The sequence below is a fragment of the Chrysemys picta genome, chromosome 7 (assembly GCF_011386835.1).
Source record: "Chrysemys picta bellii isolate R12L10 chromosome 7, ASM1138683v2, whole genome shotgun sequence".
Taxonomy (NCBI): Eukaryota; Metazoa; Chordata; order Testudines; family Emydidae; genus Chrysemys; species Chrysemys picta.
In genome coordinates this window covers 46068644-46093395 of record NC_088797.1, presented here as the reverse complement: position 1 = coordinate 46093395, position 24752 = coordinate 46068644, and the positions used below count along the sequence as shown (strand labels likewise).

Here is a 24752-nt window from a genome sequence, read left to right as displayed (position 1 = left end):
GACTAGTTATTGCTACCCATGGAGCAGGAGGTGTAATGAATTTACGACCAATCAGCTCTGTTTTGCTTCCTCTTGCATAGATTATCATACCCAGATATACCAGGATGTTCCATCATCCCCTTCAACCTATCCTATGTGAGTCAGTATCTCTCTCTGCTCGGTGTTAGTTTTGTATCCTTTCCATGCTGGATGAGGAACTAGTGCAAGTCATGCTGGTAATGTTGAGCAGATTCTGCTTGCTTCCATGTGCCCTGGCATGTTGCAATACCCAGGGATTTTCCAGGTAGAGGCTGGACATTAGGAATCACAGGAAGGACAGTCTTGTGACGAAACCACGGGTTGGAAGTCAGGCGTTCCAAGTTCTGTTCCCAGCTCTGTCACTGACTCACTGTGACCTTGGGCAGAGTCACTTGGGGCCTGATTTTCAAATGTTCTGATCGTCGACCCCTTCAGAGTAATTAGTGGGAGCTGAGAGTTCTCAGCATCTTTGAAAATAAAGCTCTTAATCTCTCTGCGCTGCAATTTCCTCCTCTGTAACAAGGGATAATCCTTGCCTGGCTCACAGGGCTCTTGGTAAGATCAATTCAGTAAGGTTTATGCATAAGCAGGGTGCCCACTATTTCCCCTCAGTGCAGCTGATTCAGTGTTGGATTATTTGCAACTGGTGATCTCAGTGAGGATACATTCGTCACCACTCATGAGAGCCGTACTCATGTCGTCGCTGCAGAGACTGAATGGGATATCTTCATCTGCATGACATGTTGCTGTAGAACTTGAGGACCCCATGGGGAACTGCATGGGAGGATTTAACTGTGAGCTCCCCTTATATGCGGGGCAGGAGTTCTGGTTTTCCTGTATGAATCTTCCAATGATGATTTTTGTGGGGAACTGTGTATCGCCCAAGCTCCTGACAGTGGAGCGGGGAATAGGTGTAGACCATGGGACTTAGCATCTGATCAACAGAGATTGTGTAGAATTGCTAGCAGCTAACCTGGAATTATCATCAGTCCTTAAATTGTGTGTGGCTCTTGTAGTACAGCAGAGAAAATTGGCAAATGGCTTTTTACCCATCAGAAATGCCTGACCGTGTCTTAGCAGGATGGTCACAGGAAATGCAGAGATCTAGTTCACCAGTTTACTAGGAGTTGTTGGGCTAGAAGGTGAGTTGAGGGGTAATAGCAGTTGGCTCTAGTGATGAATTTCACTGAATCAAAGCACAAAGCGGCAAGACCCACTGATGAAGGTATGATTGCTGCCAATTGAATCCTTCTAGTGAGCCAGTGCTCTGATACTGGGTTTGACTCTTGGGCTGATAGCCTCTTCAGTTCTCTTAAGGAGTCAGAAAGGGGGAGCTCCTGCAATGAGGAAGGATGAGCTAGTGGTTGAGATGCTGGCCTGGGTCATGGGAGACCCAGATTGATTTGCTGCTCTGCCACTGACTCCGTTTGACCTTATGGCAAATTACTTCCTATGTCTGCCCATGTGGGGAACTGGGGCATAATGAGGTTAGCAGCACTGCACTGCCTCACAGGGGACTCTTGAGGATAAAAAATTACTGGAGGCCTAGGATAAATAGGGTGGTCTTTGGTCTAGATTTTCCTTTTTTGAAAGTGATACCTACGAGATAACCGGAGGCCATATTCCAGTATTCTGCTTTCCCGTTCTGCATATGTAGGGAGAGCAGAATAGGAGGATCGAGATCTACTGTGTGGATCTGAGAGGAGAGTTGGGGCCCTAAATGGGAGTTGGCATAGAGGAATGGGGAAGGGAGGAGGCTGAGGATGGGGCGTTCCATCTTTGGTTGCAATACCATTCCAAGCGTGTCTGCATCAGGAATGGCAGCTCAGTTACCAGATTAGGGAGAAGGGAGCGTATTAGAAAACCATCCCATTGCTGTCCTGAGCACATCCAGTGCAATGACGCTTATTTAAAAATATTTATGCTCCGTTCGTATTTGGTTAGAAAGCTCAGCAAATGAGTAATGAAAGCAAGCACGTTCAGCTATTCTGTCATAGGCTGGCATTGCTAAAATGGCCTGAAATTTAATGGACATGTTAGCAGAGAAATGGATTGATATGGTGCCAGACTGACCCTGCCTGCCTGCATCCACCATCCCCCTCTCTACCTAGCCGACCCTGAGGCTTGGCAGCTGTCAATGCTATTCCCTAGCGAGGTGCTTTGTGCTGCGAAGTTAGAACTTTCCACTCGTTGTCTCTTTGAACTTGGGGTTGGCTATCATATCACATTTGCTATTCTATGGGTTAGATTAGTAATTCTCAACCTATTTACTATTGTGGGCCACATATGCAGCTCTCTCTGTTATGTGGGCCGCATCCACACAATATATGTGCTACCTGTATGGCCCCGAGGATGCCCCATGGGCCACAGCTGTGTGCTGATTAGGCCTCAACCAGCCTGTGGATTGAGAACCACTGGGCTAGATGGAAGATGCTGAGACACTTTCTGGTTTTATGAAAGTAAATTTTATTGCAAAGCATTTTTGTGTCATGCACTGCGGGTTCTGCTTGGATTGCTTCTAGGTGTTAGGCAGAGTGTGGATTTCTACCAAAGTCTTACCCTGACACCGGCTGTCCTGTTCAGGGTATAATAATACTTGGTGTTTACCTGGCACTTCTCATCTTCAAGGAGTGTCCAGCACCCTATGCAGTAGATAGGCTTAAATTAGCCACTCACCACAGTAGCTCTGAGCACAGCAGTATTGGGTAACACTAGTAATGCCCCAAAGAGTCTCCACTTCCTGCCTCTCGGACAGTTCTCTGCTTTTTCGGAAATGGGGAGTCTGAGGCAGAGAGGTTATGATTTGCCCAACGTCTGTGTCAGATCCAGGATTACAGTTTGGGAGTCCCTGTGTCCTGGGCCTGTGCTTGGAACACCAGGCAGGATGGCTCCAGAGGCTGTCATGAGACTAATGACTTCTCTTTATAGTGTTCTCCTGCCACTATTCTGAGGTCTGTCTGTCCTCCTGCAGACATCACTGCAGAACAGCCACCCAGCTCCGTAAGCAGGAGACTGAAGCTGTGGACCGTCTGCCTTTTAAGGTAATTAAAAGTGAAGCAGCCTGCTAATGGCTATTCTGTGAGCAAGCCTAAAAGGGGTCAGGAAGCAAAGCACTCTCCCAAATGTAAATAGCATGCTGTGTAATGGATTAGGCTTTCCGAAAAATCCTTAGCCTGTGCAAATCTCTCCCCAGTTGAGTCATGCAGTAGTTGGGGGTGGTTGGGGAGGCATCTTTATTTATTATTTCTCACATCTCCACAGACCCTGGGCTTTAAGCCTGGCACAGTTCAGTTCCATCCCAGCTGCCTCTCCTATTCTTGTTCCATCTGCCTTCTAGCTCCATTGCAGTGCTTCTTGATCAAAGTTTTATCATTCCCCAGAGCCCGATCTGTTGGAAGTTGAAATCTTTCTGAATGTTGCACTGCTCCATTTGAACAGTCACTTGTGATGTATTTTAAGAGCTGTCACTGCAGAACTGGTTGGCCAAAATAACAGAATCCTTGTCACTAGAGACCAGCCGTAGCAAAATGACATGTCTAAGGAAGCAGGACTAGGAAAGGAAATCCGGGGATGAGCTTGTGTGTGAAGCAATGGGGAGCATGTGAAGTTGAGAAGTGAGGGTTAGGGGGAGGGAAGCAAGTGGTGGTGAAGGCAGTGGGCAAAGGGAGAACCCTCCTCTCCCCCCAGGGCAAACCCTTGCATGTTTTTTAAGGAAGCAAAGTTTCTCTAGAAGCACCATTTGGTACAGTCATGACTGTTAGTGGTCATTGAACACAGAACTCCAGCGCATGCTAAGAGTAGGAAAACTAGGAGGAAGCCAGCACAATAGAGACACTCCCGCTAGGTTTGAAATGACTGGGGGTCAGTCTCCTGTTTCTTTTTAGAATAGATACATCGACCGCAAAACCCACTTAGCTTTGAGATCAGACAAGCCTGTGACCCTGACAGAAATTCAAGCTAACTTTCAGTGCCTGCTGATGGAGGTTCCTTGCTTCCTTGCCCATCCATGCTGGGCCTGGCAGAATGTTGTCCAGGGAGAAAAGAAGCAGATCTTCCAGCCTACTTGAGATCTGGACCTTGAGGTTCTGGACAAAAATGCTAAGGGATCCGGATCGTTTCAAACTCTGTGTTTGAAGTTGATTCTTAAGGAACTCTGAGAGATCAGCATCACCACAGAATGAACTGGAACGTGCGTGAGATCACAGGAGACACAGCAAATGAGGCAAAGCAACTGTCAGCCACCCATGAATCCCAGCTGGAGGAATCCATTATGCCCTATTACTTTAGTCTTTGTGGGAGCACATGTCCCCTCCCCCCCCCGGTTTTATTTTTAAATACTTTGTCTATCCCTTTACCTGCCTGCCAGCCAGTGGGGCAGCATGTCACTGCTATCCCTGCTGAATTCTGTGCCTGTCCTCCCAAGGGTTAAAATGCTTAGCATCAGTTTCCCCCCAGTCCAAGATGCAAGTAATTCTGGCAAGAGGATGTATAATGAGGCCTTAACTCTGAACTTATGCTGAGAGAGTCAAAGGTATTGCCTAAAGCTAAGTGGTTTGTTTCTCTCCATCCACAGCTACTGCAGTGCAGCTCTCTTGGCTGCAGACAGACTAGCTTGTGCTTGGTGACTTAGCCTGCGGTCTGTGTGCATATATGGGTTGAGGGAAAGGAGTGATCAGCATTTAAGCACCCAGACTCTGTTCCTGGCCCCAGGAACAATGTGTGAGAGGAATGTGCTGTGCTGGAGTGGTGTGAGTCAGCGCCCAGTGAGAGGGGGCAGAGCCACTGCTGCTCAGCTGTGTGTGCCTCTTGTAAAATGTTAACAAATGGCTGCTTAGGTTAGGACACCTGCAGAGATCTCTGCTCTGCCAGGGGGCATTGGTTGTTTCTCATGGTAATTGAGTGATGGGTTAATTTTCTATCTCTAATTCCTCTTGCTTCATGGAACCTGCTCGCCAGCGTCCAATGCAGGATTGCTCTCTAAGGCAGCCCCCTGCCTTCACTAGCAGGACCAAGTACTGATTTTTGCCCCAGTACTTGGTCCTGCTAGTGAAGGCAGGGGGCTGGACTCGATGACCTTTCAAGGTCCCTTCCAGTTCTGAGATAGGTATATCTCAATATTACCTAGAAATATTACCTAGATCATCTTGCTTATCCAGTCCAGTTTTAAATGTTACAAGCCACATAAAGAGACATCTGCCTGGTTTTCCCTGCAGGGCCCCAGATTTTCATTTCAACGTTCGAAAAGTTTGTGTGAGTCACATGGCTCCAGTGATAAAAAGTGGGAATATATCCACTTGGGAGTGTGTGTTTAAAACTCAGTTCCTCAGTGGAAACAGGCTGATGTGTGCTGCTGGGGAAGCCTGGGGGGCCACCCTTTGTGTAGACGAGAAATGGGAAGTGTATGATAAATGTGGGCTTACCATTAGGTAGAGCTGTTTAACTGCTTTGATCCAAATGGCCTTCTTGTGGTAGTAATAGGTGCTCTGTGTTCCCTGGGAGCAAACAATGCTGTGGAGCATCACAGCGAATGCACTGAATGTTTGGAAGTGAAAAGGCAAGAGGAATGGTGAATGTACACATGACCAAAACCGTTCTTCTGCTTAGTCTTCAGCTGCACAGTTACTCTTCCGTTCACAGTACGCAGTTACTGGACAGAAAACCCCTCTGCTCTCTGAACTATGCATGTCTTGCTTGAGGCAGAAGCTGGCATTAATGGCACTGGGGGAAGAGTGAGTGTATTTCAGCTTTTTGACCCTAACAAATGTGCCGACAAGTGTCCTGGCTTTATTTTTTAATGCCATCAGGCTTTCACTGCTTCCCTGGGGTTTGCTGTCAACTCACGGGTTGCTTCTGTTGTCTGAGAAGTTTTTTCTGACCTTCACTTGCTCGACTGCCCTAGTCCCGTTTGGTTTCTTCCCTCCCATCTATAACCCGTTGTTTACGGAGGTGGGAACAGGGTATTCCACTGCTGTTTGGTATTTGTTAATAGTAGGGTTGCCAACCCTCTGGGATTGGCCTGGAGTCTCCCAGAATCTGCATGGCTTTCCTGGTGACTATTGAAAGCAATCCGGGAGATTTTAATAGGATATTTTAAGAAAATGACATTGTCATGTTGGGGGAAATGTCGTGGAATAGCTTTAGTCAGAGTTGGCAACCCTAGTTAATACCCACCTATTGGTTTCCATTTCTCCAGGCAAGGGTCTAGTAGTGAACATTGTACTGAGGGGATGAGATTCAAATCCTCTCTGTAAGAATCAGAGCAATTAATTGCTTACCTTTGCCAAGCCATAGGCCCAGGGTGGAGTCACGCAGCCTTTAGCTCAATAGCAGAGCTTTTCTGCAGTTAGGGGTTGGAAGGAAGGAGATGGGGAGCTGCCAGTCTGGGATGTAGAAGGAGCTATTTAAGTCTGAGGCGCAGTGAATCACAAAGTCATGCAGTGTTCCAGCCCTAAGAGTCTGCTCTCATTTTTTTTATCTAGTTTTGTGCCTCTCTCTTTAGATTGGAGCGATCTTAAGAGAAGAGGGAAGCTTTTAAAGCTGAGAAAGGAACAAGGCAAATCATCACATTAGTTACGGTAGCAATTGAAGGAAGCATAGTAAATAGTGAAAGATAAGTGATGCATCTGACTGCAGCAGTGGTAGAGACTCCAGCAGCAGCAGCAGCAAAGGCAAACTGGCAAAGCAGGGACTGAAATTAGCATGAGCATCATTAAAACATCAAAGCAGAGAGAGAGCTCAGAGGAAACTGAGGTTTCTGCCAACAGTCACACCTATGGATTAATCTTATCAACTGTGCAGATACTTCTCAAGTGCATCTCTCTGGCTGCTTGCATGCTAAGCGACTCGATTTACATAACTATTTGTGACAATTGTGCAATGCACATTGGGTGGATGGTTGCATGTGCAGAGTTTAGAAAATCACACCTACTGTCGGTTATTTTGCAGAGAAATTAAAATGCTGCCCTAGCAGGCGATGATTGTAGGCCATTTCAGGTTGATGAGTTAATCTCTCCTTTTCCTCCTAAAATACTTCACCAGAGCAACACCTGCAGAATAAACAGTTTAATAGTAACAGCAGTAGCTACTTGCTGACCAGTGACATAAGGACTGATACTTTTTTTTTTTTAATACATTTCAGATCTTGTGCATCTCAGGCCTATATGCTGTGCTAGTTTGAAGCTAAAATACACCAAAGAAAATCATTTATTGGTTTGCCAGTTTTTCTTGTCTGTCTGTTTTGACAGCTTGTTTAAATGCTCGCTGGCAATTCCTAAAGGTGAGACAAGGATCAGGGACAGTGTGACTTCTGGATAGTTGGAAGTCGGTGCCATCTTGTTTGCCCCCAAAACTCATCCAGTAGAAACAAGGATTAATAGAAACAGAGAGTGAGATTTTTAGGAAACGCTCAGCATCCACGTAGCTCTGCTGCCCTAGAAGTCGATGGGAGTTTTACCATTGACTTCAATGGGAGCAGCGTTAGGCCAATGCTGAGCACTTTAGGGAATTGCACCTGAAATTACTTCTCTTATTGACACCTGCAATTGTGTATTGGTGAGATCAGGACGCCTAAGGAAATTGACTTGTAATGCACTGTTCTCCCTGACCAGATTTCCTGTGGTTTAGTTTCCTTTCAAGCCTGGAAACACCCATGTTTGTTTGACTGTTGCCTTGGAGGGTGTGGGAGCCCTGGGAATGGCTCCCTGTTAGCAGCTTCTTTAGGATTATGTGTCTGCTGCCTAAATACTTGGAGCTTCAGGCTAGTCTATGCTACATCTGTAACCAAACCAGGGGACTCAATTCCAATGCTGTTGTCCCCTGCCTGGTTACTAAATGGTGAAAGTAGATAGGACTGAGGTGTTCCTGGAATCAGACAGAAGTCCATCGTTAAGTCCTAGCCACTCTACAACTTCTAATCGTGTTCCTGCCTGTTTGCACTTGCAGACCAACAGGGCCTCACTCGACTGATGGAGCTACCTGTCTGGAGAGCTGGTCTGCAAATTAAAGGGAAAAATTGCCCCATGCAACCCATTTTTCCGGCGAGAGAAAGGCAGACAAGGGATCCTAAATACTCAGCCCCCACTACAGCCCTCCGAATCCTGTGCTGCCCAGTGGGTGTCTGTCCCTTCACCTCTGCGCGTCTGGAGTTTGGAGGTGCCCCCTGTAACCCAAACAGCAGGTGCCTCTTGTCTGCTGTTACCATCCTGTAGGTAAGGGCAGGAGGTGTGACGCAGAGGTGAAAGGACAAGGAGGGAGGGAGAAGGTTGGAACAAACAGCCAGTCAGCACCTGGCAGAGAAAGTTCTGTGACTGTCCAGAGGACCTTGCTTTGGCTGCTGCTTCTTCTACTGGCTGGGGTCTCTGGCCTCACTTCAGGTTCACTCACTGCCCAAACTGGCTGCACTCCCATGGATTTCACTGGGTTCTTGATCAGGCTCTGTGACAGGACAGTCTTTAACCTGAGAGAGACATACAGCACACTGGCTAGCACTGGTGATCTTCTGTGTCTCATCTATTTTCATGTGCCCAAGTAGTTTTCTTGGTTGCTGTTATAGGGTATGAGTGCCATCAGTACTTGTGCTTGTTTTCTTTGCCTGAGGCTATGGCCAGCTGCTGCTGGAAGAGAGCCCTCCATCTCATGGGGACCAAGGGATAGCCTGATCCTTTCCTTTTCAGCATTTTCAATCTCTCCATTCTCTTCCTGAGTTAATGCGGAATTTTTCAGAATATTTGGCGTCTCCTCCTGGAGCCAGCAGAAGTAGTCAAAGGGACACTGTCCAACTGAAAAAACACTTCCCAGCTGAAAGTTCTGTACCCAAGACTACTATAACACAAAGGGATTCTTTGAGCTTGTGCGTTTGACAGCTCTTTGCGTATCATTCATTTCACTGGTGATGCTCACTTGCACTGTCTCTCCTGTGGTAGTACCATGACCTCGCTCTTGTGCGCTGCTCCGTGGGAATTCACAGGCATGCTGGACCCCAGTCGCTGTGAGAAGGGCTTCACCATCAACAGCTGCTGCAGAGCTGAAATGGAGGCGGTTGCAGGCAGAGATGTGCCCAGAGAGGATGTAGGGCCGGATTTGAGTATACTGACCTGCTTTCAGTCCCTTCCAAAGGAGCAGAAAGCCCCTTAGGATGTCTAAAAATGGAACTCGAAAAAATATTTTAAATTTCAGCACCCAAATGAGCCAAACCTGAATTTTTTTTAATGGACTAATTTCCATTGATTTGAAATTGGCAATGGCTCTCTGTCCTGTGCTTGCTTATGGTTTCCATTCCCTGCTGTATCGTCCTGGTAGCCTGACTTGGCATCCAGAATTGTTCTCCCCTTTATGTTAGGATCAGTATTAGTGTAACCAGTAAAATCCATCAGCTCCTGACGGGGTGGTGGGGTGCACTTGTGGGTTTTATTTCATTTGACTCCAAAATAGACAACACAATTATTAAGCAAACTCTCTCAAACAGAGAGAGCAATGCCTGTAAAACTTAAAGGGTGGGACCTTCTTCAACTCCAAACACTCCCTTCTCCTTCACCCAGCCCCCAGTCATCAGCACGCCACCTTTAAGGGCGATACAGGTGGATCTGGCAGTATGTTCTAATGCTTCCCTGATCCAGGTTCTAGCAGAGCAAGGGAAAGGAAACAAATTCCAAAGCCAGGACTCCTCTCTGAGAACGTCCTGCTGGACCCCTCTCCACTCCCGCTCCCCTCATTATTCGAGTTGGGGGGACCTGTGTTAACACAAGACCCTGGTTATCTGGGGATAGAGACAATTGCTCAAAGATAGGTCTGCATGTGAAGCGTGATCCCTCTATCTAGTACTGTTGATAGTTGTGTACTTTGTAGCTATGGGGGAAAATGTACTTTAGAGACTTGAGATGTGATGTGTAAAGTGTGTGTGTGTGTGGGGGGGGGGGGGGGGGGGTCACTTCCAGAGACTCTGGATGTCTTAGCAGCACAGATGATTAGAGCGCGAAGGGATTGTTTGTGAGGAAGGAACCAAACAGTCTGGGTGCAGGATGAAGTGGGAACTGCACATCTGTCAGTAGGACAAAGGGTGTTGACACCTAGGAGGGGTGTTGAGGTAGCTAGGGGGTAGCAGAATGAAATTAAGTGAAGGTTGAATATCGGCGAGGATATAATGGGGAGCTCTGCTGGATTGAGGAATAGTCTCCTGGAGGAGATGACGGGACTGGCCATTGTTTGTCATTCGCAATGAGGCTGGACAAAGCACTTGATGGTACATTGCTGTGGGGAACAATCCTGTGTTGACAGAAGGGGGTGGGTGAATGGATCGGTGCCCTAGTAGTTCTCCCTAGTCTGACTTCTTTATTGCTGTCTTGCAGTGTAGTGCCATTCCCCAGGGAAACGTTCAGCTCTCCTGAGATCTTCCCACTGATCTGCCAGCTGGGAACAAACAGGTTGAGTTGCGACTGCCGCAACTGCAGCGGAACAGATCACTGGTTTGTGTGTGCGTGCTTAATTCAGCTGTGGTGGAGAGTGGTTTGAGGATGTCCTGGTACCAGAGATGTGGATGATGAGGGTAAAGACTGAGGAACACGCATGCCTGCCCCCTGCAAGCAAAGGAAATCTGTGGGAATCTGCCAACCTGACCCTACAGATCACATGAACCCTGCTGGAAAAGTCCAGCAGAGCTGATTGCAAACCTGAAAGCTTCCTTTTCCTGATTAGAAGCAAGAGCAAACTATACTGTGAGCACGTTTGTTTTGAATCAAGTGATGTATTGGAGATGGGCTGAAGGTCAGTGGCCGTTGGCCACACTGCAGGGGTAACTGTCCACTTAATATTCTCTCCCTTGCCCCCACACACGTGTTATCAGTGCTGTGGCATGGTGCCACTTGTAACTTACTGAGAGTCCAGGACTGCTAAACTCACAGGCCAAAGGGGTGCGTAGTTGCATGACTGCAGTTTTGCAGGCAGTTTCAGTATTTGTGTGCAGAAATTATTCGTGTGTGTGTGTAAATGGCTCTGGAAATCTGGACCTGTTTTTTCTGAGGTGTATGGTAGAAACGGAATACATTTTTGGTGGATTTGAATTCCTGTGATTTCAGGAGCAAAACTGTAATTGCTAGGTCCCTTGGAGTGTCAAGTGCAGTGGATGTGTGGGATGGGGTTATATGCCGGAGGATGCAGCTGTGAAGAGGGTAGGTGGAAATTAGGGCTGTATGAAACCTCTATTTATCCTCAAACCCAGTCTCGCTGAGTTTGACAGTGCACATGTGGGGGCCGGATGTTTGTACAGTGGGACGGGGAGTGGGGGAGAAGCGCAAACCCTACACAAACATAGACTTTAACCATCGCTTTAGATAGGGCATCTTCAAAGGTGGTGGGAGCCTCAGAACTCCTGCAAATCCTCCCAGACTGGGTGGCCCCCTTCTGTGGGTCCGTTCTTCAATCCAGCAGGCTCATCCATGTGCCACCTGGCGTAGGCCGCTGTCTCCCAAACCCCTACATGGAGAGGTGCCCCACAATTGCTCAAGCAGTAGCTTGGGAGCACACCTAGGTTCCCTAGCAGCAATGCACCATAATCCCTAGAGGATGGCTGTTTGTTTGGGTGCCCCAGTGGTTCTGAAACCAGGGATTAGGAGGCACTTCTGGGTGGACCCGGAGTGTGTTCCCCTCGCCAGCTACCCTTGTGGTCTGCAGGAGGTGCACTCCACCTTCTTCCTTGGTTGCTTTCTGAAGATCCTCCTGGGGAATCCCAAAACATAGGGGAGATGCCCGTGCCATGTGTTTCCCCACCCCATGGGATATCAATGGTGGTTATTTGGGAAAGCGCCGGAAGGATATTGGGGGCAGAGCAGGTAGGCTCTGGAGCTCTGTGTTCATCCAATTCCCAGCTTCCTGACAACACTGCAGAGGCTGCTTTTCTTTCAGCTTCTGGGAAACCCAAGTCTCCAGTGTTATCACAGCATGAGTGGGAACCTTACAATGACCTGGCACGTCACTAAGTGACTGGAGCCCTGGGTGAAGGAGCAGTGGAAATCTCTGGAAATCTCCCTCAGCCAGTGCCGGCTCGAGATTCCCATTGAAACCAATGCGAACTGTTCTGGGATGCGGCAAGAAGCCGGAAAAAAACCCAGAAAACTGTTTGTGGTGTCTCTTGGAAGGTCTGGACGTGAGTGAAGTGCAAATTGCAGGCTCTGTGCTCCTGTTTGTGCACTGGCTTACCACCCATCAGTACCCTGCACTTAGCGGACTGTGTTTAGCCACAAGCATGTCGTTTGTTTTGGAACACAAAGGCTCCTCGACTTGTGAGTCTGATGGGGTTGGGTTATCCTAGGGACTGAACGGCTGCAGCTTGCCTGGCAAGACTGCTCTGCCCCTTGGGGAGGCTGTGGCCCTGAGAAGACAGTCCCTGCTTTCTTTGCACACCCTGTATTGTTACACACTGACAGCGTCACTTCTCTCCAGGGACTGCTGCAGGGCTCAGGAATGCTCCCTAGCTGCATGTGAGCCCTTTCCCTAAGGACTCTGGCTGGGGCTGTTTGCTGAAGCCCTGCTGCTTGGAAGGCTCTAGTGGTGTATGTTGGGGTCTGACTTGGAGGTACTACATGAAAGCTGATCTGTGAGTCCCACCATGCCTTTCTCCACAGCACCTCTCCTCAATCCGTGCCTTGCTCGTTTGATGATGTGGTCATGCCCTGAGCACAGGGGGACAGTGTGTTACTGCACACCCCAACCCTTCCTTTACACTGATTCCCCAGACTCTACTACCTGCCCTGAGCATGGCCCCCTGGTCACCCTCCTTGCACCGCAGCATAAGAGTGTTTGAATGGGGAAGGGAAACGCCAGTTCTACGAGCTAGCATCTCATTGGCTCTCACTTCTGAATGATGCCTTGACCTGTTTCTCCTCCCCTGCGTGCTCAGCACTTTCCTTCCCAGGCATGTTGGACGCCTTTTGTGTGGCGTGGCATCGGCCTTGATGACAAGCTCGCAGGAAGAGGAAGCGCAGGAGGTGCATGTGTTGCCCTGCGTGGCACCATAGCACCATCAAAATGGCGGCGGCGAGATCAGGGCCCTCTCCGTCAGTGAGATGTGCCCATAACTTCCCTTGCCCCTAGATGGTAGTACGTGTGCTTGGACCAAGCCACAGCAACAGGCTAAGGGCAGGAAGCGGCTGATGTTGGCAATCGTATTTCAGTGGTGTTTTCTCTCCCCTTTTTGCATCATAGGGGAAGTTGAGGTTTCTGAGAATGCGTTGCCAGCCCTGGCTTGTGGTAGCAACAAGCCCCAAACTCTTTGCTGCCTTCCCCTGTCACCTCCATAGTTCTTCAGCCAAAAGCCTAGGGACTGGACCAGTGACCACAGGACCCTGGGGAGGAGTGGAGAACCTGAGCCTGGACGGGAGCAGGAATAGCGGACAAGGAGGGTTCCCGGTGGCTGTGGGGAGAAGGAAGCTATCCACGCATATTGATCAGTCTGCAGAGCTGGGGAATGCTGGTAGCATCACACGGGGGGGGCTCCTGTGAGAGCCTCACTCACTAGGTGTGCCAGGGAGGCTGTATGGGTATGAGGAGCAGTTGGAAGAGGGGAGATTCCAGGGGAGCTCAGCTGAGCAGGGGATTCCAGCCTGCCTTTGGGCCTCCTGGAAATCAACTGCTCTGCAATGTGGAGAAGCAGCTGGTGCGATTGCTGACCAGTTCCTTGCTGCAGGCAGTGGCCTCCTGTAGCTGGGAGGAGTGCAAGTTGTGTTGGTCTGTGCTGGCCACACACCCACAGTGGCTATAGTGGGGCTGCGGTGTCCTAGCCTTTCCACCCTCCCCGAGGAGCTGGCACTGGCTGTGTGCCCACTCCTCAGCCCTGGTGGTTGCAGTGTCTCCCACTTGTCTCCCTCCCCGGTAATGCCTGCTGTAATGTGCGCTCATTGAGAGACCGGGTGAGGCTGTATCTCGCTGTGGGGAAGGTCTCTGGGAGGAGGCAGCCACCCAGCACGTTCCAGCACAGCAGACACGGTTGGATGCAGAAGGTGATGCGGAGCAGTTGCCATTTGGATTAATTAAATCCTGAGCATGTTGGTGCCTGTTCTAATGCAACAGGTAGCTTGTCCAGCTGTTTGGAGCTGCAACTCCTGAGCCTTGCTCTCCCGATATGGGAGAAGCTTCGTATTCCAGTGTTAATTTTGTGTTCAGAAATCGTGGCATGTGGTGGACCAAGCCCCTTTGCCATCCCATGTAACGTTGATCCTCCCCTTTACCTCCTAGTGGCTGGGACTTTTGAAACATCTGCACATGTTTATGGGGATGGTATTCTGCACTCCTCCCCCAGAGGCTCTGAGAGCACACGGTCACCCCATGCTTTAATACACATAAGGGAACAGCATCTGGATTGCTTTGCACAAGGTCTCATAGGTGGGAGAGCAGAGAATAGAGCTGCAGCATCTGAGCTCTCAGGAGTGCAAGGCATTAGAGCAATGAGTCATGCAGCCCCATGGCCTGTGCTAACCTTTGCTTTGTAATTCATAGTTCTTCTCTTCCTCCTTTCAGAGCAGCTAGTGCTGGGAGCCTACAAAGAACTGTCTCGCCATTGGGATAAAGACTATGACTCCTTCGTGCTGCCGCTGCTGGATGAACAACAGCCATGTTATATCCTCTACCGGCTGGATACCCAGAATGCACAGGGCTTTGAGTGGCTCTTCATCTCCTGGTCCCCTGACAGTTCTCCTGTAAGCCTTTGGTCTCTCTAAATTCCTCTTTGCAGGGTTGTAATTTTCCTGGCACTCGCAAGAATGTTTGTGCGGTGGGTGGAGGATGGAAAGCTGTATTTAAGGACTAATATTGGAATTGTTCAAAGGTTAGTGTGTCATTTTCTGAAGACTCGCTTAGCAGAGCTGCTAATCTAACTTCCGTGTAGCACTGGTTAGCCAGATGGACCCTAACATGTAACTGCTCTGTTCTGTAGCGTGGTTGTGTAAAGCTGTGTGCAATCAGTTCTCCTCTGGGGGAAAGCTTGGCTACTGTTTAACAGACTACTGTAAACTACATGACAGATGCAGGCAAGGAGAGAATCCAGCCTGTAGGGAGAATGTAGGGAGTGGAATGTAATTATCCATGAGGAAACTTGGCCAAGATTTTACACTCCTACTTTGGCAAAAAGTGCCACCATGAGTGGTCAAGACCCGAGTTTTAGGTCTCATTTGCAAGCTGTTCCTGTCAGCAATGTCCCTTCCCAGCTTGCTCAGGTCGATCCAGTACGGACTCGAGGGAAGAGAGCTCCCTACAGAATCCTCTGGCCACCCAAGTCACAACCCAGCCCAGCCCTGCTTTACTTGAGATCTGACATGTAACCGCATGCAGGCAGGGTTTCACGGCGGGGTTGACTCAGACTTCAAGGCCAGAAGGGACCATCATGATAATCTAGTCTGACCTCCTGCACATTGCAGGCCCCAGAACCTAACCCATCCCCTCCTGTAACAGACACCTAACCTCTGGCTGAGCTGCTGAAACCCTCAAATAATGATTTAAAGACTTCAAGTGACAGATAATCCACCATTTACACTAGTTTAAACCTGCAAGTGACCCATGATCCATGCTGCAGAGGAAGGTGAAAACCCCACAGGATCTCTGCCAATCTGACCTGGGGGAAAATTCCTTCCTGATCCTAAATATGGTGATCAGTTAGACCCTAAGCCTGTGGGCCAGACTCCTTCTCCTGTACACCCTCTCCAATTACCAGCCTGTATTACTCTATGAACACATATCAAATACCACAAGAAAAAAACAGTACTTGTGGCACCTTAGAGACTAACGAATTTATTTGAGCATAAACTTTTGTGGGCTACAGCCCACTTCATCGGATGCATAGAATGGAACACACAGAAAGAAGGTATTTATACATACAGAGAACATGAAAAGGTGGGAGTAGCCATACCAACTGTAAGAGGCCAATCAATTGAGATGAGCTATCATCAGCAGGAGAGAGAAAAAAACCATTATTTTTTTTCTCTCTCCTGCTGATGATAGCTCATCTCAATTGATTGGCCTCTTACAGTTGGTATGGCTACTCCCACCTTTTCATGTTCTCTGTATGTATAAATACCTTCTTTCTGTGTGTTCCATTCTATGCATCCGATGAAGTGGGCTGTAGCCCACAAAAGCTTATGCTCAAATAAATTCGTTAGTCTCTAAGGTGCCACCAGTACTCCTGTTCTTTTTGCGGATACAGACTAACAGGGCTGCTACTCTGAAAGAAAAAAAGTAACTCTAGTGCCACAGTGACGCCTGGTGGCCAGTCAGGATATTAATGTTTGTACTTGACCCCATTGCACCTAACGTTTTTTGAAGCCCCAATCTCCCCGTAAAATAAGTATTCTCATTCCCACTTTTCAGAGGAGGGAAAGTGACAGCTGGTGACTTAACCCAAGGTCATCTCAAGCCAGCTGTAGAGAATTAGAATGAAATAAGATTGAATCACAGTAGCAGATTGCTCTGGGAGGCAGCGAGGCCTAGGGGGTAGAGCATTTGGACAGTACCCGAGAGATATGGGATCTATTCCCGGCTCTGATGGCTGACTTTGGGCAAGTCACTTCACCACTCTGGGCCTCCGCTTCCCCATCAGTAAAATAGGGATAATGATGCTGACCTCCTTTTGTAAAGTGCTTTGAGATCTACTGATGAAAAGAACAATCTAGAGGCTACGTGGTATTATTAAAGCTGTCACTGCTGTTGCCTGTGCTGGCTTGGCTCAGTTTCAGACACTTTCCACCAGAACTAAATTCACTACAGAACCCTTCTCCCCCAGGAGTGCCAGGATCCTACTTCTGTTATCGCCACTGGCTATTGAGTCAGGTTCTGCTTTGTGGTAAGGTGACTACTGGCTGCATGTAAGCCATTCTGGGATGTCCAGAGCACTATCCAAAATTCTTCTGTAATGGGGGCCACTGACTAACCGAAGGTTTTTTTGGAGGGGTAAGGTGGGGAGGGAAAGGCTAGTAAAGCAGTCTTATGTGGGATGGACAGAAGAAATCAAGAAGTTGGTTGTGATGGTGTATGTGGGCATGGGGAGGAAGGCAGTTTTGCTTCTGGCTCTAAGTGCAAGACAAGAGGCAACTAAAACAGCCTGGAGAAATTATTCTCTGGAGTTAGATGTGGTAAGATTAGAAACAATGAGCTTAAATTAAAACCAAGCCATAGCTTTCTCCTGTTGCTTTAAAGTGGAATTTTAAACAGGGAGATCAGTCAAATAAAGGATCCAGTTTAGAGGGGGACTGAAATCCAAACTGCAAGCTGCAATTTTGGAGCACTTAAATGACCTGTGTGTAGAGATTAGCCCTTAAAGGTAGGGGAAACGCTTGTATGGCTTGTCGTGCCAGTAAAGTTACTGAATTGGGTTGACTAGCATCTCGATGACGTCTTGTGGGTCTCAGCTGTCATTACTAATTCTATAGCACTGTGAAAATGAAACCCTGGACTGATAGGACAATCTGTTGGAATACATCATAAGACAGTGAATGTGACTGCCTAGCCAGGATGGTGCAGTTGCTGACAGATAGGGGTGGACTCCTGTTAATGAGAGGAGTTCTATCTTCTCCGATGCCTTGTAGTATCACCAGCGGTGGAAGTCTAGCACTGCAGCAGCTGCAGAACTGATGCCCTTGAATTAGCAGAGGGCAGGAGCCCAGACTCTGATCCTGTTAAACTTTCTGCCTCACTGAATAGATCTTGCTCACTCTCTATTTGTCCAGGTTAGGCTGAAGATGCTGTATGCAGCGACCCGAGCAACAGTGAAAAAAGAATTTGGAGGAGGACACATAAAAGATGAGCTGTTTGGAACAGTTAAGGTATGGACACCTGCTCATGGCATGAACTGCAAGCCCACAGCACCTTCTGGTGAACATCTGAGGGTATGGCTACACTGCTGGAGCACTGTGGGGTAGACTTGCTGCAGCAACAGGGAGAGGTTTTTCCATCACTGGAGTAAATCCACCCCCTTGAGAGGTGGTAGCTAGGTTGATGGCCTAGCTGGGTCTATACCGGGGCTTAGGTCGGTTTAACTGTGTCTCTTGGGTGTGAATTTTTCACACCTCTTAGCAACTGTAGCTAGGTTGAGCTTAGTTTTACGTGTAGATCACGCTTGATGCAATAACCAGTGCCAAAACTGCCTGGGATACCACACATGGGGGTTAAAATATTTCTGGATCACTACTGGGTTTTTCCCACCTTTTGTTATTGCTCTCTGTCCTTGTTTCTTTAGAGTCTGTTCATGCTTTTAAGATTAAAGAGAGTGCCTGCAGGCGCTCTGTTCTTGAAGTGCCTGCACACAAGTGAAATTGACGGAAGATCTTTGACCTTCCCTGTTCAGCTCCGCAGCAGGTGCTGTGATTTGTGAGAGTCACTACCTTGGCAGCTGGGGAACAGGCTGCTTTCAGTCTGCTCACCTATGGGAGAGCTGGTTCCTTTAACCCTTTCACTACCTACAGGCTGTATCTTTATCCATTCAGGGTTATCCTGACAATTTCCTTAGCCCTTGTTCTGTTTGAATGAAGAAATCATTTATAAAATGATTAATCATATTGCCCCTTGGCACTAAGCAGAAGAGAAGATTTCTTTTCTGCTAATCTAGTGGAACATCAAAGAAAACCGATTACATTTATAGAAGAGATTGGGGGGAGGTGGGGGATGTACATGATATTTTATAAAAGTGCTGTTGTTTTAAATAAAAACGCCACAAGGTGGCAGCTTGTCTCAAGAAATGAAACCAGGTGGCTACAGTAAAACGTGTTTGCTAACTGCAGCCACTTGCGCTAATAGCCACCACCCATCATGGCCCAACATAGCCCATGTTTTTCTGACTTTCAGAGCATGCTCCAACGCAGGCTTATTTTTCAAGGGTTTTTTCCAAAGGAACATGATGAGGGATGGGGCTCACTTTTTTGTGAACTGGGAGTATCTGTAATTGCTGGCATCGGCCAACCTGAATTCAGTGGGTCAGCTGTTTCTGTGGCTAGAGCTTGGGATAAGTACATGTTACAGATGGAATATCTCCAGCTGCTACAGATTTGCTCAGGTTGTAAACTCTGTTGCAGTCAGGCAGCTGGAAGGAGAAACCACTTCCAGATGGGGGCTTATTTGAAATGTGGAGAAAGTTAGTTAAGATTTTTGTTTAACTTCTAAAAGAAGACTTAGGACTTGTCTATGCTTGGAAACTTCAGTGAAGTAGTTATTCAGGAATAATTATTAATTATCATATTAATTATTCCAGAATAACTGTTTTGGTAAAGTTTCCCAGGGTAGACAAACCCTTACAACTGGTGTAGACTGTAAGTTCTCCTGAGCGGGGATCAAACCTACATTTTCATATAGGTCATAGTGCCACAGTGGATGTGCTACTCTACTCTACACAGTGTGTTACCCTGCTATATGGAGCTAATAGTAATAATGGTTTAGTTGAGGTGTTAACACAGCTTCCAGTAGTGCATACACATCTGCCATTTCTCTAAAGATATCCCATGTTGACTGGATCACTGTCCTTTTGTCATGTGCTCCTGGGAAGAGTGAGAACTCCCCGAGCACTCAAAGATTTGACCCTTTGTGAGACTGATAGGTGAGCCTCATTCTGTGTGTTCTGTTATTGTATCAAGTAGCCCCCTGTTATAGTGGCCAAAAATGTGGAGCCCCTATATTGCCTGTTTATAGGCTGTGCTGTGCTTCCTTGAGAAACCTTGGGAACCATGTGAGATCACACTGTAGTGGATTGTGTGGTCAGAGTCTAAAGCAGCGGTAGTGTAGAACTTCCAGGAGAGCATTCTCGTCCATCTCTCATGCATTGGTGAACATTGTGGTCAGGGGAGGGAGCGATTTTCATTCTGTAATAATTATGTTAATGACATTTACTCTCACTTCTGTCTGGTGGCTGCAGGAAGACATCTCACTAAGCGGCTACCAGAAGCATGTGTCGGCCTGCTCTGCCCCAGCCCCGCTGACTGCAGCTGAACAGGAGCTCCAGCAAATCCGCATCAATGAGGTGAGAGGCTGGGTTTGAGAGATGGGAAAAGGATTTGTATAGGCAATGGGTGCAAAACGGTTAATGCTGGGAGCTGTTGCTTCCAGACAGTGAGATGCATTAAGCTGTGAAATAGCCTCTCCAGGGAAAGGCTGGCTGACTCCTCACTTGGAATATACACAACTAGACTCTACAAAATGCCAGCAAACGTACTGTGGGAATTAGAGCTGTGTTGGCAGAGAGATGGACTGGGTGTGACACTCTCTGATTCTGTGTGGACCTTGGAGTGGGAGCCACCCCCAGCCAGTGCAGGGAGACACAGACAGGAAGGACTGAAACGAAAAATACCAGCAGCCAAAGCAAAAGGGTCCAATCAGATCATGGCAAAGCTGCCTTGTACTTGAGCCAGTTTCACTTTAAATGATTTTGTGCCTTTATTTTTAAATCTACAACTGCCAGTTTATGTTTGGCTAAATCTCTGAAAGCAACATTTGCCATCCGTGTTCTTTAAAATTAACTCACGAAATAAACTCTCACTAAAGCCTTTTATATGCTAAGACGTTTGCTCACAGCTCTGTTTCATTTCCCCGGCTGTAGTTGGTTGGCAAATGATGGTTTAACATCCAAAGCAGAGCAGGGAGCTGCATTCTGAACACTGCTGTAGGCATTAGCACTGTTATCAAGCAGAACCCAGAACTTGTACTTCAGGGGAAGGGCAAGAAAAAATGATTTTCAGCCATGCTTTTTCTGAAATGTGCTTAACACCATTCTCTTTTAGGGCCCAGAAATGTACTAAATACTTCCTGAAAAGACAGTCCTGTCACCAGGGGCTTGGATTCAAAACTTTTAGGTGTGACGCGATGGGCAGGGATGTGAAACAAAAGGAGGGACTGGACCGAGGAAGGATGGGGTGACAGCAGTACGATCAAATGGATACTTTCCTGGCCTCTGTACTTCATGGTGGTTCTGTGTGTGGGCACGTGCATGCAGATAATGTAGGGAGGAGACAGTGAATGTTATTGATGCACTTACGGAGGATGTCCTGGGAAGAGTGAGATTTCAGGAGGAACTTCATTCAGTGGGTAGAGGCTTGCGGGGTGAGGGGAGCATTCCATGTATAGGAGGGAGCATAAAAATGGCACCGAGACTTAACTGAGAGAGAGACAAGCAGGCCATCAACAATGGCATTATTGGAGGGGTGATCTGAGAGGCTGGGCTGGATAAGTAGGAGCATAAAAACTACTTGTCTGTATTTCTGAAGCCTACCCTATATAAGAGGTGCAGAATACAACATGATCTGATTCCAATATTTATCTGATTGACACAATGCTGGAGATTTCTTCTGCCAGAGATCTCTCAGCCAGTCTATCTTGTCATACTCAGATATTTACCTCTTCAGTCTGTACCAATGCACTCTGGGGAGAAGCCTTCTGACTTTTCTGCTTTTCACTTCACCTGTCTGTCTTCCCTTCAGATTTTTATTTCAAACCAGTCTCTGTTAGTGTTGACATCAGTGTTACAGATTTGCAGTCGCTAATCGGCTTCTGGCCCCATTGTTCCCTTCCCTGTTGCTTCCTGCAGCCCATAAACCTAATCTCCCCAGATCGGTCTGGATTTGTTCACTGTGTTCCTCCACATTTGCTGCTGCCTTAAATTTGTGTCCTCTGCAAACTCAGATGTTAGATTGTGCCTCTTCCCTCAAGGTCATTGGTGGACCAGGCAGGGTCTGAATTCAGCTGCCTGAGTTTTGCAGGGCATGTTGAAGGCAGCTTGAGGTTCTGGGGTGCTGCTGAGACTACAGAGCTCAGCCCATGTAAAATTCCAACACTTATACAATTCCTGATGATCTCCCCCATTTCTACTCCCTTCCCCAGATACACACACTTGTCACCTTTTCCCCTGGAGTAATTTTCTCCTTTCCCCTCTAGCACTCCGTTAGGATTGGAGCCAGACTATAGTTTTATTTCAGCACCACACACACATTTTGTATTATAATCCTTAGTTTGAGAGGGTGTCTGACCTCTTGTCCCCCCTGGGTATCATGCTCTTTCACTCAGCACATCAGTCTGTGGTGCGGTCTCCAGAAGAGACCTTGCTTTACCCTCACCGAGCTGTTCAGCTAAAGCACTTGAGATTCTAGCCCATCTGTCGGATAAGATCTATTACAGTAGTATGCTTGGTGTTAAAATGTACCTATCAATGTTTCTGATCTCTTCCCCTACTCCTGACATCAGATTCCCAGCTCTGCTACAGCCTTTCTTTGCCCTTTTGATGGGTCGGTGATGCTGACATGCTCCAAAGAGAATCCTGTCTCCTGAGTCAGGCCACTGCTCCCTGTAACCTGGTGCTGAAATGTGGAGGGATTGAATAGGGTGTCGGTTCTGGATGCAGTTCAGAATGTTGATTTCCATCTATAAAGCCCTAAATAGTCTCTGATTTGCCCCTTTCACAGTAGCTTTTGATCCGCAGCCTGGAGCTTATCAGGAGGCAGTGGCATGGCATTCTCTGGGGGGCCGTGACACTGGTAATCCTCCCATTGGGAGATCAGTATAGCCCAGGTTTTGTAGCTCTTAGAGCATGGTGCTTGCTCGCCGTTTTCCTGATCTGAGGATGCTGGGAGCCCCTTAATTATTGCTCTCTCTAGGTCTGGTTTCTGTTCTTGGGGGTTAGGGGACAGTTGTATTGGGTGATGTGGGCTGATGCAAAATGTGTCCCAAATATGTTACTTTATGTACAGTAAATAGCATCAAGACACTCGGCAGATGATGTGTAATAGACAAACAGAGACAGGGACAAGGGGTTCCATCAGGGAAGCAGAAATCTCTCACTTAAATACATAGAAGAGAAGCTGATTAGAAGCAAATATAGTTTAGTGAGAATTTGATCAGCATTAGCTTTGTAGCTAAATGCGGCGGCAAATGAGAGTGCGTCCTGCTGCTAGCGTGTTCTGGCAGAGCATCAAGCTAGTATTGGCTCTGCAGCTTTGCATGTAGCGCCCTCTCCTTCTGGCCTCTATTGTCATGCTCATTTGACTGGCTTGCTCAGTGCTGTTGGATTAAGTGCTTTTTGGCTGTGTCTTGCAGGATAAAGTTGCCCAGGTAAGTGCCTCCTGTTGATGCTCATCTTCTGATTGCTGTCTTTGGTGTTTGCTTTCCCCCATTGAATGAGGGGCAAGTTCTCAATAAGTGTCCTGCTAGGTGCATGGTGTGTCGCGTTCTAAGGATACAATGTCCCTTGTGTAGAATTCTTAAGTCAAACCACTGAAATATTAGAACACCACCAAAAAATGCTGTCTGCATGAATGCAAATAGTCACTGCGGTGTTTTGGTTGGGGTTTTTAAAGACACAAACCCCAGGAAATTAAATGCTGGCTCCCAAAGCACCTGTATCTTGGCTCATTGATCTAGATCCCGTTCTCTTTTTAGAGAGGAAGGGTAGTCTAGTGGTTAGCACAGGATCTACCTCCTGGTTTCCAGCTCTGTCACTCACTTCTGTGTGAGCTTGAACACTTGACTTTACCTCTGAGCCTCAGTTTACCCATTACTAAAAAGGGCCTAATACTCTGTCCCACATGGGGGTCTGTCTGTATTATGTAATATTTGTAAAGCATTTTGAGATGCTAGGGGAAAAGGTGTGTGCATGTGTATCCACATACAATGTGACTTAGTTACACTTGCTTTGGGAACCAGAACTTCTTCAATTTCCTGACTTTTTTTCCCCCCATACAAATTTAAAAAACAATGTCCTTTGAGGGAGCTCTGATCATAGAGCCAGGCAACCATGCACTTATTGACATTGCATTTACGTGTATCTGGTTTTACTCATTAGTAACTTGCAAGCCTGACAGTGAATCATTCCCTTCATTTGTCTTTCTCAGTCACATGTGTCACTGCTATGTCAGGTTGCTCATGAGCGCTAGCGAGGCTGGACTTAGGCCCGGAGAATTTCTTGATCCTGGAACACAAAGAAAATGTGTAAATTAAAGATCAAGGCTGGCAGAGGCCTAGAAATGTTTGCCCTTTAAATTAGTTCTAACAAGCAACTATAAGTAGTAGCTGGGACTTGATTATACAGTCCATCAGGAAAAAGTTGACTACAAATTCCACAAAGCTTAATAATTAAACTCTCTAGAATTCTGTGGGTGACAAGGGGCACTGTTACCATAAAAAAAAAGGGGGGGGGGATTTGGGGTGTGTTGTGACCCGCACTGTTTCCCATGTGTGTTTCTTCCTTCTTCCTGTAAATACAATTTCAAATGCATCTCTGTTCTGTTCACTTTCTGTTTCAATGCATGTGTGACTGAATAATATCTGGTCCGAATCTGTTGTGTGGTGTTGCTGTTGCCTTCCACCCCAGAGGAGGCTGTATTTCGGGGGGGGGGGTGTTTGGGGGGGTGGTTCAAGTGATGCTTACATTAATCTGTTTGGAAAAAACTCTCATATTCTTGAGGATCCTTCAAAATTAGACGAACTTCCAAAAACAGAAGGGTGGTATTGGTGCCAGGAGTGGGGTTTGGCTTTCAGCTTCATAGAATCAGAAATGTAGGGCTGGAATTGACCTCTAGTCCAGCCCCTTTACTGAGGAAGGACCAAGATAACCTAGGCCATCCCTGACAGGTATTTGTCCAACCTGTTCTTAAACACCTCCAAAGATGGGGATTCCACAACCTTCCTTTGAAGCTTTTTCCTGTGCTTAGCGATCCTTATTGTTGAAAAGCTTTCCTAATACTTAACCTGAATCTCCTTTGCTGCAGATTAAACCAGTTACTTCTTGT

The 24752-nt window shown here is 47.4% G+C and overlaps 1 protein-coding gene across 3 annotated transcripts in view; it reads left to right on the top strand.

Annotated features, from left to right (window-relative positions):
- The window catches only part of TWF2 (twinfilin actin binding protein 2), a 75971-nt gene that overhangs the window by 32392 nt on the left and 18827 nt on the right, over nt 1-24752 (top strand). For 2 of the 3 annotated variants that reach the window (XM_065551316.1, XM_005285297.4), the window contains 4 exons: nt 14524-14702; nt 17721-17816; nt 19895-19999; nt 23062-23076. In XM_065551316.1, the coding sequence (XP_065407388.1) occupies nt 14524-14702; nt 17721-17816; nt 19895-19999; nt 23062-23076 (395 nt within the window). The remainder of the gene's footprint in view (nt 1-14523; nt 14703-17720; nt 17817-19894; nt 20000-23061; nt 23077-24752) is intronic. The other variant, XM_005285298.4, reaches the window with a different exon arrangement.